Genomic DNA, 10626 nt, shown 5'->3' on the forward strand with positions numbered 1-10626 from the left:
ATCGTTGAAATTTGGAGTGAACCGAGACGAGCCTTGTCCGCTTTGAACGTTGCGATCTTGTTTTTACTGGCCGTCCCCCGGTGAGCCCATGCAATGGCCGTCCGGTTAAATCAAAGAATGAAGACAAATGCAAAAGTTAACACCCCAAAAAGTCTTTTGTGAGAAATCCGTCGGCTCTACGTTCGACACATTCAAGACGACAAGTTTTGAAGCGATGCCAAAAGACCTTCCGACGCAGGAACAGGCTCGCGGCTAACGGAACAAACCGTCCTTCGGCGAAGCGCTTCGCGTGGCGGAAGTGGACGAGCGCTCGGATCTCCACAAGTGTCTTTGGCGACGGGGGAGCCCGAAAGCTCAGTCGTCGGTGTTAGGCGCGGGCCGTATCTTCATCTCGGTGAATCTCAGGGAGTACTGCCAGCCGGTCCAGCTGGACCACTCCACACCGTCGGCGTAAGAGGCGTGGCCTCCTCCCAGGTACTGCCCGTTCAGGTTGGATGTGTGACAGTTGCGGTACCACCAAGCGCCCTGGTAGTACGCGGCGCAGTTGTTCTCAGACTGGTCCCGGTCGCGGTCTTTGGTGGTGAACTGCATCCCGGAATGCTTCAGGAGCGAATCGCCTGCGGCGCACACAAACTTGCGTTTGTCTTCCGACACGCTCCGGAAAGGGCTCGGCCCTCCCTCCGGGCTCGGCTCTCCGGCCGGCGCCGGTCAGAGTCGCTACCTGCGGTTCCCGAGTAGCCGTCCACGGCCAGCGGGTAGCCGTCCTCCTCGGGGTTGACCGAGTCTCGGCCCACCGAGAAGTCGGCGTAGTGAGCGAAGGCTGTGGCGTTGTCAAAGTCGGCCATGTCGATCCGCAACTGGTAACCGCCTGAACGCGTCAGAGCGTAGATCCTCCGCAGGCCTGAAGACACGCGACGCGAAGACACTTGGAGCAAATATTCACCTTTCATCTCAGCAGCTCGCCTCAACATGTGGAAGTGCAACTTTTGGAGCTGTACGGCTCAAAAAGTCAGGCCCAAGTTCAAGACCAAGTTCATCATTTTTAACCGAATGACCTTTGAATTGCTGGGCAATTTGTACTTCATTGAATGCCAGAGAAAGCAGGTGACGGTGTGCTCGTGCGTGTCTTTCAAACCTAGCCAGTGCTCTCCCGTTGTCGTTCCAAAGCCGTCTCGATATGCATCCCAACCACGAAAGAAATTGACAGAGCCGTCCTGTCTCCTCTGGATCACCTGCATGCACGCGCAGCATTTTCCCACTCAGCAAATGAGCACGATTAGCTGTCTGGCGACAATGTGCACCGAGGTGAGCGGCTAATGAGCTCGCAGCGTGGAGCTCGGTGACAACGTCAAGCTAAAGGAATGGAATGCAATGCAAGTAGAACTTTTGGGCACGTACGGTCCAGCCTCCGGCATCCGTGCTCAAGTCGCAGTAAACCATGAAGCCATCGGGCACGTGGACGGGAAAGATGGAATAGACTCCATCTTGGGAATTTCCCGCCGCCATGACCTCACTGCAGTCTCTGGGCGTGAGAGCTGATGAGGAAAAAGCGCGTGAGAGGGAGGGAGGGAGGGCACAAAGCCGACGGGCTTCAAACTCGACGCGCTCGCTGCAAACCCCACACCGCGTTACCTTGGCGTTTGTCCCGGTGAAGTCTGCTCAGACTCTCTGTCTCCCTCTGCAGGCTGGACAAGGAATCCGTCAAAGCCGAAGTGAGCCCGAGGAACCCCGCGTGCTCGCCTGACAGCACCTGCGCAGCGATATTTTCGAAAAACTGAAATGATGGATGATGAATGAAAAAAATGCATGGATGGATTGTTATGTTGTTATGTTATGTGAAGTGTACGTTGTCATGTTAGTGTCATGTTATGTTAGGTTATGTTAAATGTCCGTTGCGTTACACGCAGCATGTTAAATGTATGTAAATGTCATGTATGTAAATGTGTGTGTGTATGTGTGAATGAATGTAACTAACTAAACTAAAAACTAAATGGATGGATGGACGGACGGACGGACGGACGGACGGACGGATGGATGCGGCTCCGACGGGAGTCATCAATGGGAATGCGGTCAGATTTGTTGGCTCACCAAAGCCACGGCCGGCGCATCCCACCTGAGCCATGCGGTTCTGCTGGTTCTGCAGGCGCTCCAGTCTCTGCTCCAGTAGCCCTTGTCCGCTTTTCAAGCTCTGCGCGTCCCGTCGGAGGTCGCGCGCGTGTTCCGCGGCCGCCCGGAGCTCCTCGGCCAGCGCGCCGACGCGGCTCATCTCCTGCCAGTCTTCGGTGTTGCGCGCGCTCAACGCCCGTATGAGCGACGCGTGCAGCGCCTCCCAGCGCTCAAAGTGGCGGGCGGGGTCGGGACAGTCGGGCTCCAGGAAGATGCTGATGGGTTCGCCCGCGCCCGCCTGCGACACGGTCACCAGCGCGCCCGACTCTTTGGGGTTGGTGGTGATGACGGGGGAAGAGGACGCCGACGCTCGGTCTCTGGAGGAGAACAATGGCGTGCGTACATTGAATAAAAACGGAGCCTCGAGTTGCCGTTCACCCTTCGAAGTGCTGAAAAATCGGACCGGTAAGATGGGTCAATTTGACCCAACTTTGGCTTGCTTCCAAGAAAAAAACAAATCCCTGGATCTTTTCGGTGAAAAGCGTTTTTGTGCGTGCGTACCTGTTGATGAAGGGTAGAGCCAAGTGCTTCCCGTAGAGGACGGTGAGCGTCGCCGTGACGACCGCTACCACGAGCGCCAGCAGGAGCGCCGGCAGAAGGAAGCCGCAGCATTTCTGAGCCAAAAAAGGGTTCGCAAATGACGTGGTGCCAAGCGAGCGCTCTTTCCCGACCGACCGACGAACAGACAGCGTTTCCGAGGCTGTTTGGATATAAACGTGGCAGCCTCGTCCAATTTGTCGATCGGGATTGGCCCGTGCCGCTCTCTTCTGCGGGCATTAAGTCGGTCGGTCACGTCGCCACGCACGCACGCACGCACGCAGAGCGCCAGCCGCTCTGGCTTACTTGACTGCAGATTAACACAAAGCAGCTTTTTGCTGCTTCCACTTTGACCTCGATTTAGGATCTTTTGGGGACTTTTTTGTGGAGCGTATTTTGAGCTGCTGTTCAATTTCCGTGCACTTTGCTCTCTCTGTGACGACAATCGGCAGAGCTTCTTCACTTTGGTGCCTCACTCACGCACTCAGTCAGGCTTTCTTTCTTTCTCTCTCACTTTTTTCTCTCTTTTTCTCTCTCTCTTTCTCTCTTTGGTACCTTGCGCTTGCTGGCTCGTCTGCCGTCCAGCTCGGAGCTGCTGTTGTTCATGACGGTCCAGCTGTCGTTCAGCATGGTCCTGAAAGACAAGAAATGGAAAGACAAGAAGAGAAGGCCAAAGCAAAGTGTTGTAACATTGAAAGAAGACCAGTCACAATTTCAGGTGCGCATGATTTCATCCGATTCCAGCCCAAACTTTCCCGAAGGTCCTTCCGTGGACAGAGTATTGACGAACCGACTTACTTGTCTGCCTCGCCGACGACCCCGGACAAAGATGATCGATCCGACACGTCGCCCACTGCAAAGTGTCGCATCGTCATGACAACAGACGCCGACAGACAGATAGAGAGAGAGAGCGAGAGAGACAAAGTGCCGCTCTCAAATCAATCTGCGCAGATTAGCTCCCAATCTGTGCGGATTAACAAGAGCAATGTGTCACCCTGCACACTTATTTGTCACACATGCAAACGCACTCACACAGCATTTTCACTTGATGGCCACCACAGCATGGCACGAATGGCAAGTCAATCGTCAACAGCAATCATTGGGCAATCCCGTGAGGCTGAATTATCGGAGTTTTGGCCTGCTGGGACCTTTTCGGCCGCTACCGTGATGCTTTGAAAAAGAAACGCACGGCTCGCGGCTACTTTAGCCACGCCAGCCCTCGCCAAAGAGCCAGAAGAGATGCCAGTGCAGTGATAGAAATAGATTTGAAGTGCTCACCGCGGTCGCCATGGGGACCACAAGCTGCTCAGGAGCCATGTGACCCTCAGCACACCTCTGTCCTATTTAACACACACACACGCACACACACACGCACAGAGTCAAAGCGCCTCCCACTCCTCTGGTGCCATCCCATCCTGACAAGACGTGGAAGCGGTCAACAGTGAGCATCTCGGGACAAACAAGAAAAGGACGGCCGTCGGTGGGCTCTGGTTGCCGCCGCGGCAAGCCGCCACCGCTCTCACCAGAGGTGGATGGGGTCACACTGTCACTCTACAATTGTGTCGTCGGCGGTGGCCATGTTCTGGAAGCACACCTCCTGGTCCTGGCACGATGACGGGGGCGACGATCGGCATCACGGAGAGAACCGCGGCGAGCCGCTCGATTGCCGCCATTGCGACGACACTCGTGCGATCGTCACTCTACCAGACCCAAAGCGCCCCGCTGACTCGGCGGCCGGGACCGCCCCATCGTCGGGGACGCTCGGCAGAGACGCCGATGCCTGCCGCCATACCAAACGGGTCGGTGACCGGGACACCCGTCAGAGGCCCGAACGGAGCGTCGACCGAGACGGCGAGCGAGATGCCGCAACTCGACAGAGGGTGAGTTTGAGCTCTCCGACTGCCAGGACTTTTCCAGCCCACACGCACGCGCACTTGAACACTGCACAATGCTTTGCGCCGAGCGACTCGGGCCTCGGTACTCCGATGAAGGCGCTGGAGGGTGGGACGGGCTCGGTGAGGAGCTGCGCATCAGGCACGCGCACCATCTCCCGCCTGTGTCACTTGTGCATTCAGCAGAACCCGCCTCAGGTAGGTGCCGGCGGGCCCTCTGTTGGACGGGGGCCATCTTTTATGGACTTTTTCAATCTTTCATGACCCGCAGGCAGTTGATGCACCTGTTTGTGCATGAGTGCCTGAGAGCGCATGTGTGTGGGTGCGCATGTGTGTGCGTGCGCATGTGTGTGCGTGTGTTAGACAGTGTCATAAAAAATGTACACACACATAAAAAGGGTTTTCTCCTGGCACCGCAGGTGTGGCTATTGATTCACTAGCGTGTCGCTACCAGGCAGGACGTTCTTGTTCTGGCTAAAAGGTTTCTTCATCTGACGTTCTTGCCTTCTATTTGAAGTTTTTGAGGTAACGTGATTGTTCATTTGGCGCTGGGCTTCCTCCGTTTGCGGTGACGGCTGTTGCCTGCCTGCCTGCCTGCCTGCGTGGCTGCCTGCGTGGCTGCCTGCGTGGCTGCCTGTCTTGCCTGCCTGCGTGGCTGCCTGCCTGTCTGCCTGCCTGCGTGGCTGCCTGCGTGGCTGCCTGCGTGGCTGCCTGCGTGGCTGCCTGCGTGGCTGCCTGCGTGGCTGCCTGCCTGCGTGGCTGCCTGCCTGCGTGGCTGCCTGCGTGGCTGCCTGCGTGGCTGCCTGCCTGCCTGTCTGTCTGCCTGTCTGCCTTCCTGCCTGCCTGCCTGCCTGCCTGCGTGGCTGCCTGCCTGGCTGCCTGCCCTTTTGTGTGCTTCCCTTGACAAATGTTTGCAAATCCAAGTTTTGTGGGCTCACTCGCTCGGGAGTCCGTCCTCCACCGGACCAAATTCACACGCTCCGTCGTCTGAGTTCACGGTGAAGGTCATCCGTCTCTGCGGAACAGCACAAAGAATGCGCCGACGGAAAGGTCGCCCGGCGGGACTTCCCAGGCGGGACAGCTAATTGCGTGCGTCGGTCTGACGGACGACTTCGAGGATGGCGGCTCCACTCGGTCGGTCGGACGGTTGGCGTCGTCACGGAAACGGACGTTTGCGCCCGTCGAGCGATCGGCCTCCGATTCACGCCGACGACGGAGGCGAGATCGACGGCGAACACTGATGGCCACGATGATGACGACCGTAATGATGAGCAAATGTGCAGCGACCGTGCGCTCTTCGTCCTCAGGTCAGCGTCACGCGAGGACTGGACGGCTTCGGATTCACTATCTGCTGCGACGGTCCCGTGCGAGTTCAGGCCGTCGACACCGGTAAGAACCACAAAAAGTTGGACGACAAAACGACAAAACATTGGGTTCCCCCCGGCCATAGGCGGTCCCGCTCATCGCTCGGGCCTCCGCCGAGGCGATGCGCTTTTGCAGCTCAACGGACTTCCTGTGGAAATGTGGAAGTGTGGCGAGCTGGCTCACGCCATCAGGTGACTGCTCGCTTCTTCACCGCAGCGGCCAACATGGAATCGTGTCAATAAAAAAGCGTGTGTGTGTGTGTGTGCGTGCGCGCGCGTGTGTGCGCGCGCACATTCGTACGTGTACGTACGCCCTACTGTCTCAGGAGTTGTCCCAGTCGTATCATCTTGGTGGTGCGGAGAGGCTCACCTGAGGTCAGGACGTGCTGCGAGACTTTGCTTCGTCTCACGGCAGCCGACGAGGTGAGTCATCATCACGCGTGTTTTGTGTTGACGATTTTTGCGAGCGCTACCCCGTGAGCTTCCTACGGCGCTCTTCGTAGAGCGCCGCCGCGCCGCCGCACCAGCCCGCCCCCGGTAAACACGGCCGCCGCAGACGCCATCGGGGGTCGTTGGTGTCGTCCGGTCTGGGGGTTCTGGGGTCTCTCTGGAGAGATCGCAAGGAAGACAAAGAAGAAGAAAAAGGAGGAGAAGAACCACCGTGCACCTCCACGCTGAAGGGCACCCGTGTGACGTCATCACAGGGTGACAATTACATTATCCTGGAGCAGGTGCGTCTTGGGGGCGGGGCTACACTGCTAAACTACCCTCCGCCAGCTTGTGTCTATGTTGTGCTATGCTGGCTGTAAGCTTGTGCCACGGACCCTAAGCAAGCCCTTTAGACCAGGAGTCCTCAAGGGCCCCTACTGATGGTTTGAATCTGGTGTTTTGTTGTTGGGCGTAACCTAAAACAGCCTGGATAGGAGCCCCCTCGGGTCAGTCGGCGCAGCGCATTGAGAGGGCGCATGCTTCGCCTCTTGCAACACAAAAAGTGGCAAAGCCCTGGACAAGTTGATGCCCGTTGAGCTATGCTATGCTATGCTATGCTGTGCTATGCTATGCATGTCTCTGTTTGTTCAGTTTCATCTCATCACCCCCCCCACCAAAAAAATCAATAAGCTACGACCGCATTCAATTCGGATGACTTGACATATGCTATGGCTATGCTATGCTATGCTGTGCTATACTATGCTATGCTAGGCTATAACAATAAGGAGTAAGTCACTAATTATGTCATTTTGTCTTGTCTTTAGCTCACCCATCCGGTATTTGAGGACAGAAGCACGACCCTGAGTATGGCTCCCGTCTCCTCCATCTCAATACGGCTTCTTGGCACGCACACGTGTTTGCATCTTCCAGGGCGACCATACCAGAGCCACCACCCCGGACGAGCGCTCGCTTACGAGCCAACGGACTCGGCGGGTCCCCGGCCGTCCTCGGCCGTCTCCTCGACGCTGCACGGCTACCGCAACAATCAAGCAACCAGCATCTGGTCACACGGGCCTTCCTGCGGAGGCGCCGGAGAAGCGCCCAAAGCGCTCATCTTGCCCATCTGCGCTGAGGTCAGTGGCAGCAGTCGGGATCCCGTTGACCTCGGGACCGGTCTGATGACGCGGTGCCAATGTTGCCATGCGCCAGCCCGTGGACCCGCGCGGCCCTGACACGACGACGCCACTGATGTCAAAAGAAACGCTTCACCACCGGCCCCGCAAGGTGCCGAGCGTCGCTAACTTTTGGTCTCCTTTCGCACCTGACACGGAAACAACACACTGGACATGCTCTCCCGCACGCTGGTGAACACTTTTCTGCTGCTCACACGCAACCCGAAGGCCGTCACGCTTCCAATCAACACACACACACACACACACACACACACACACACACACACACACACACACACACACACACACACACACACACACACACACACACACACACACACACACACACACACATATTTTCAGCATAGCATGTGTCAATGATGGAGTTTTGCACTTCCTCTGCCCCATCCAGTTGTCGGCCTCCCCCTCGGAGTTGGGGCTCTTCCTCCCTCAGCCCTCCCGTGCCTCCTCCCCCCCTGCCGCGATTGCCTGGCTGCCCTCCGATCCAACCCTCAGTCCCGTGTGGAAGGAGAAAAGATGCCTTGGAGAGGAGTTAGGCTCCGCCTCCAGATCGCAAGGTCAGCAGCCTCAATCACTTCCTGGAGTTCACATCGCTTCTGTTTTGTTGGACCTTTTGTGTCGCTGCCTTCAGGCCTCAGGCGTTGCTTGTCCGAAGGTTCCTTGCGAGCGCGACCGGAGCGGACCCGCTCGCTCTCAGACATCCGCCGTCTAACCCTTGACCTCCACGCCCTCCGCCCTTCCGCTCGGAGCCTCAAGAACGAGCCGAGCTCAGAGGGAGCGGCGCCGAAGCAGACGCTCACGTGGCTCCGAGGGGCCCAGGTGCACACTGGCGCGTTGGACAGCACCGCGCTTAAAAGACACACGAGAGAGAGAGAGAGAGAGAGAGAGAGAGAGAGAGAGAGAGAGAGAGAGAGAGTGCGGCTCGTGCACCAAACGTGCGAGTTGACAGAAAATGTGTTTTATTTTTTAGGATGTTGAAATTGGAAAGGAGCTCAGGAAGAAAAGCAAGAGTTTGTATGAACACACACTCACAGACACAAACGAAGTGAAGTGGCGTTGCGGATGTCGTCGCAGCTCTTCAGAGGTGAGCGCTGGCCTGTCGCTGCTGGGCAGCAGGCGCGAGCGTTGGCTCCAAAGTGACAGTCTGGAGAGGGCTCTGAGGAACACCAGGTTTGTTTTTCAAAAATGGATTTATATTTGCGGCAGGCAACCGAGGCGGCCGGCTCCTCGCGGTCCCTGGGCCACGAGAAGCCAGCCACCGTCCAGGCCAGAGGAGCAGGATCCGCTCGACTCAGGTTCTCTGTGCTTTTTATCCGCCATCTTTTCTCCCGCAGGCCATCGGCGCGGGAGGTGCAGACGTGGGCCCAGAGTCTCCAAACGCTCTTGGCCCACCCATGTAAGCCTTCCATTCCTGTTGGATTCAAAGCCAGACGAGGGCCCGGCCATATTGTGTTTTTCTTCTTGTCGGTCAGACGGCCTGGCGCTATTCCGCCACTTCCTGAGGTCAGAGTACAGCGAGGAGAATCTGGACTTCTGGTTGGCCGTGGAGAAATTCAAGGCAACACGTCCCCTCGGCCAGATGGCGGACAGGGCCGCTCACATCTACGAGGAGTTTGTCTCACGCGCGGCTTCCAGACAGGTAGATGACGACGTCCGACGTGCAAACTCCGACGGAAGGCCCGTCTGAGGACCACTGATGACGTCTGGCCCGCACATGTGACTCCCTGACTCACAGGTCAAGGTGGATTCAAAGGTCCGGGAGTTGACCCGTCGCAGCCTGCGTCTGGGCATCGAGGATCTTCAGGATGGGATCTTCAGCCTGATGGAGGCCGACAGTTACCCGCGATTTCTCAGGTCCCGCCTCTACGCCCAGCTGGCCAATCAGGACGCGGGGCTGGCCCATCCCGGCCGACTGGATTCTGCCCGAGCGCCCGGTCCGAAGCGGTTCGGCGAGGTCGCCATCTTGTGAGGGAGGGTTGGCGTACGCGCTCGCTCGATATGTCGGAGACCCGCCGGCTTCCGACCGATGGCAAAAGGGCTTGAGCGAGAAGTAGGTCAAAGATCTTGATGAATCCAGGCTCTTGCCATTTCAGGCACATTGATTGATGGATCAAAGCCTTTCTGAGGGCCGGCCGGCCGGCCGGCCGCCTGCCTGCCTGGCTGCCTGAGCCCGCCCGCCTGCTTTTTGTGTGCATGCGAGAAGCACAGAGCAAAGCGTCAAAGACAAATAAAAGAGACAGACCAAGAAGGTCTTTATTGGCGTCATTCTTTCAACGTGACATTCACGCACAGACACACCGAGAGGCGACAAGAAGCCGTCTTCATCCGGCCATGATGTGTTTGACAAAGTCCGTGTAGTTGACGTGGCCGTTTGCGTCTTCCTGTCCGGCCATGAGCCGGTCCACCTCGTCCTCCGTCATCTTCTCGCCCAGGGTGGAGAGGACGTGGCGCAGCTCGGCCCCCATGACGGTGCCGTTGCCCTCCTTGTCGAACACCCGCAGCCCTTCCACGAAGTCCTCAAAGTGTCCCTGGTCCTTGGCGCCGGCCACGTGCTGCAGCAAGGGCAGGAAGGCGTCAAAGTCCAGCAGCTTGGCACGCATCTCCTCGGCTTTGGGCCGACCCAGCAGCTTCAGGACGTCATCGTTGGTCGGGTTGTGTCCCAGCGCTCGCATCACGTCGCCGCATTGAGCGTAGGTGATCTTCATCTCGCCCGCCGGCGTCTCGTCGAACAGCGCGAAGGCATCGCGGAACTCCTCCAGCTGCTCGGTGCTGAACTCCAGCACCACGCTCTTCGGGTCCGCCTGGCATGTGCCGCCGCCTTCGACTTCCGGAGCTTTGGCCGGCGCCACCGCGACAGCGGTCTCGTCCTTCTTAGCCTCTGCTGCCTTCTTGGCTTCTGCGGGCTTCTTGGCTTCCACTTTCTTGGGGGCCATGTTTTCGAGCGGCGGGCGGGGGCCGGGCAAGTGGCGCTCCGAGGACGGGCCGTCTTCTTATAAGCGGTGCCGGCCGGGCCGACCGCCGTGACCAAAGATGGACAACGACTGG

At 57.9% G+C, this 10626-nt stretch overlaps 4 protein-coding genes across 5 annotated transcripts; 2 read left to right on the plus strand and 2 right to left on the minus strand.

Moving 5' to 3' along the window:
* Positions 1–36: 36 nt before the first annotated feature.
* Positions 37–3628, minus strand: LOC119126680 (fibrinogen C domain containing 1). The gene is made up of 9 exons (XM_037257981.1): positions 3502–3628; positions 3259–3337; positions 2668–2780; positions 2114–2483; positions 1633–1750; positions 1399–1535; positions 1136–1232; positions 722–901; positions 37–617 (listed from the first exon to the last, which is right to left on the minus strand). Exons 1-9 carry the CDS (start codon positions 3576–3578, stop codon positions 355–357), a joined length of 1434 nt encoding a protein of 477 aa, XP_037113876.1. The 5' UTR covers positions 3579–3628; the 3' UTR covers positions 37–354.
* Positions 3629–4228: 600 nt separating this feature from the next.
* Positions 4229–7662, plus strand: LOC119126683 (regulator of G-protein signaling 3-like). Of its 2 annotated transcripts, XM_037257990.1 has the most exons (7): positions 4229–4583; positions 5903–5984; positions 6046–6151; positions 6286–6382; positions 6463–6690; positions 7213–7252; positions 7319–7662. In XM_037257990.1, the coding sequence occupies exons 1-7, from the start codon at positions 4236–4238 to the stop codon at positions 7618–7620; spliced, it is 1203 nt and encodes a 400-aa protein (XP_037113885.1). In that variant the 5' UTR covers positions 4229–4235; the 3' UTR covers positions 7621–7662. The 2 variants fall into 2 exon arrangements, with proteins under 2 accessions (XP_037113885.1, XP_037113884.1); XM_037257989.1 differs by having other exon boundaries at positions 7213–7662.
* Positions 7663–7734: 72 nt separating this feature from the next.
* On the plus strand, positions 7735–9829 carry LOC119127406 (regulator of G-protein signaling 4-like). Its single transcript, XM_037259338.1, has 7 exons — positions 7735–7777; positions 7947–8138; positions 8213–8400; positions 8552–8751; positions 8916–8977; positions 9054–9220; positions 9317–9829. The coding sequence occupies exons 1-7, from the start codon at positions 7735–7737 to the stop codon at positions 9548–9550; spliced, it is 1086 nt and encodes a 361-aa protein (XP_037115233.1). The 3' UTR covers positions 9551–9829.
* On the minus strand, positions 9810–10565 carry LOC119126709 (myosin light polypeptide 6-like). Its single transcript, XM_037258045.1, has one exon. The coding sequence runs from the start codon at positions 10512–10514 to the stop codon at positions 9903–9905; it is 612 nt and encodes a 203-aa protein (XP_037113940.1). The 5' UTR covers positions 10515–10565; the 3' UTR covers positions 9810–9902.
* Between the last annotated feature and the right edge of the window lie 61 nt (positions 10566–10626).

This window comes from Syngnathus acus, chromosome 9, assembly GCF_901709675.1.
Source record: "Syngnathus acus chromosome 9, fSynAcu1.2, whole genome shotgun sequence".
NCBI lineage: Eukaryota > Metazoa > Chordata > Actinopteri > Syngnathiformes > Syngnathidae > Syngnathus > Syngnathus acus.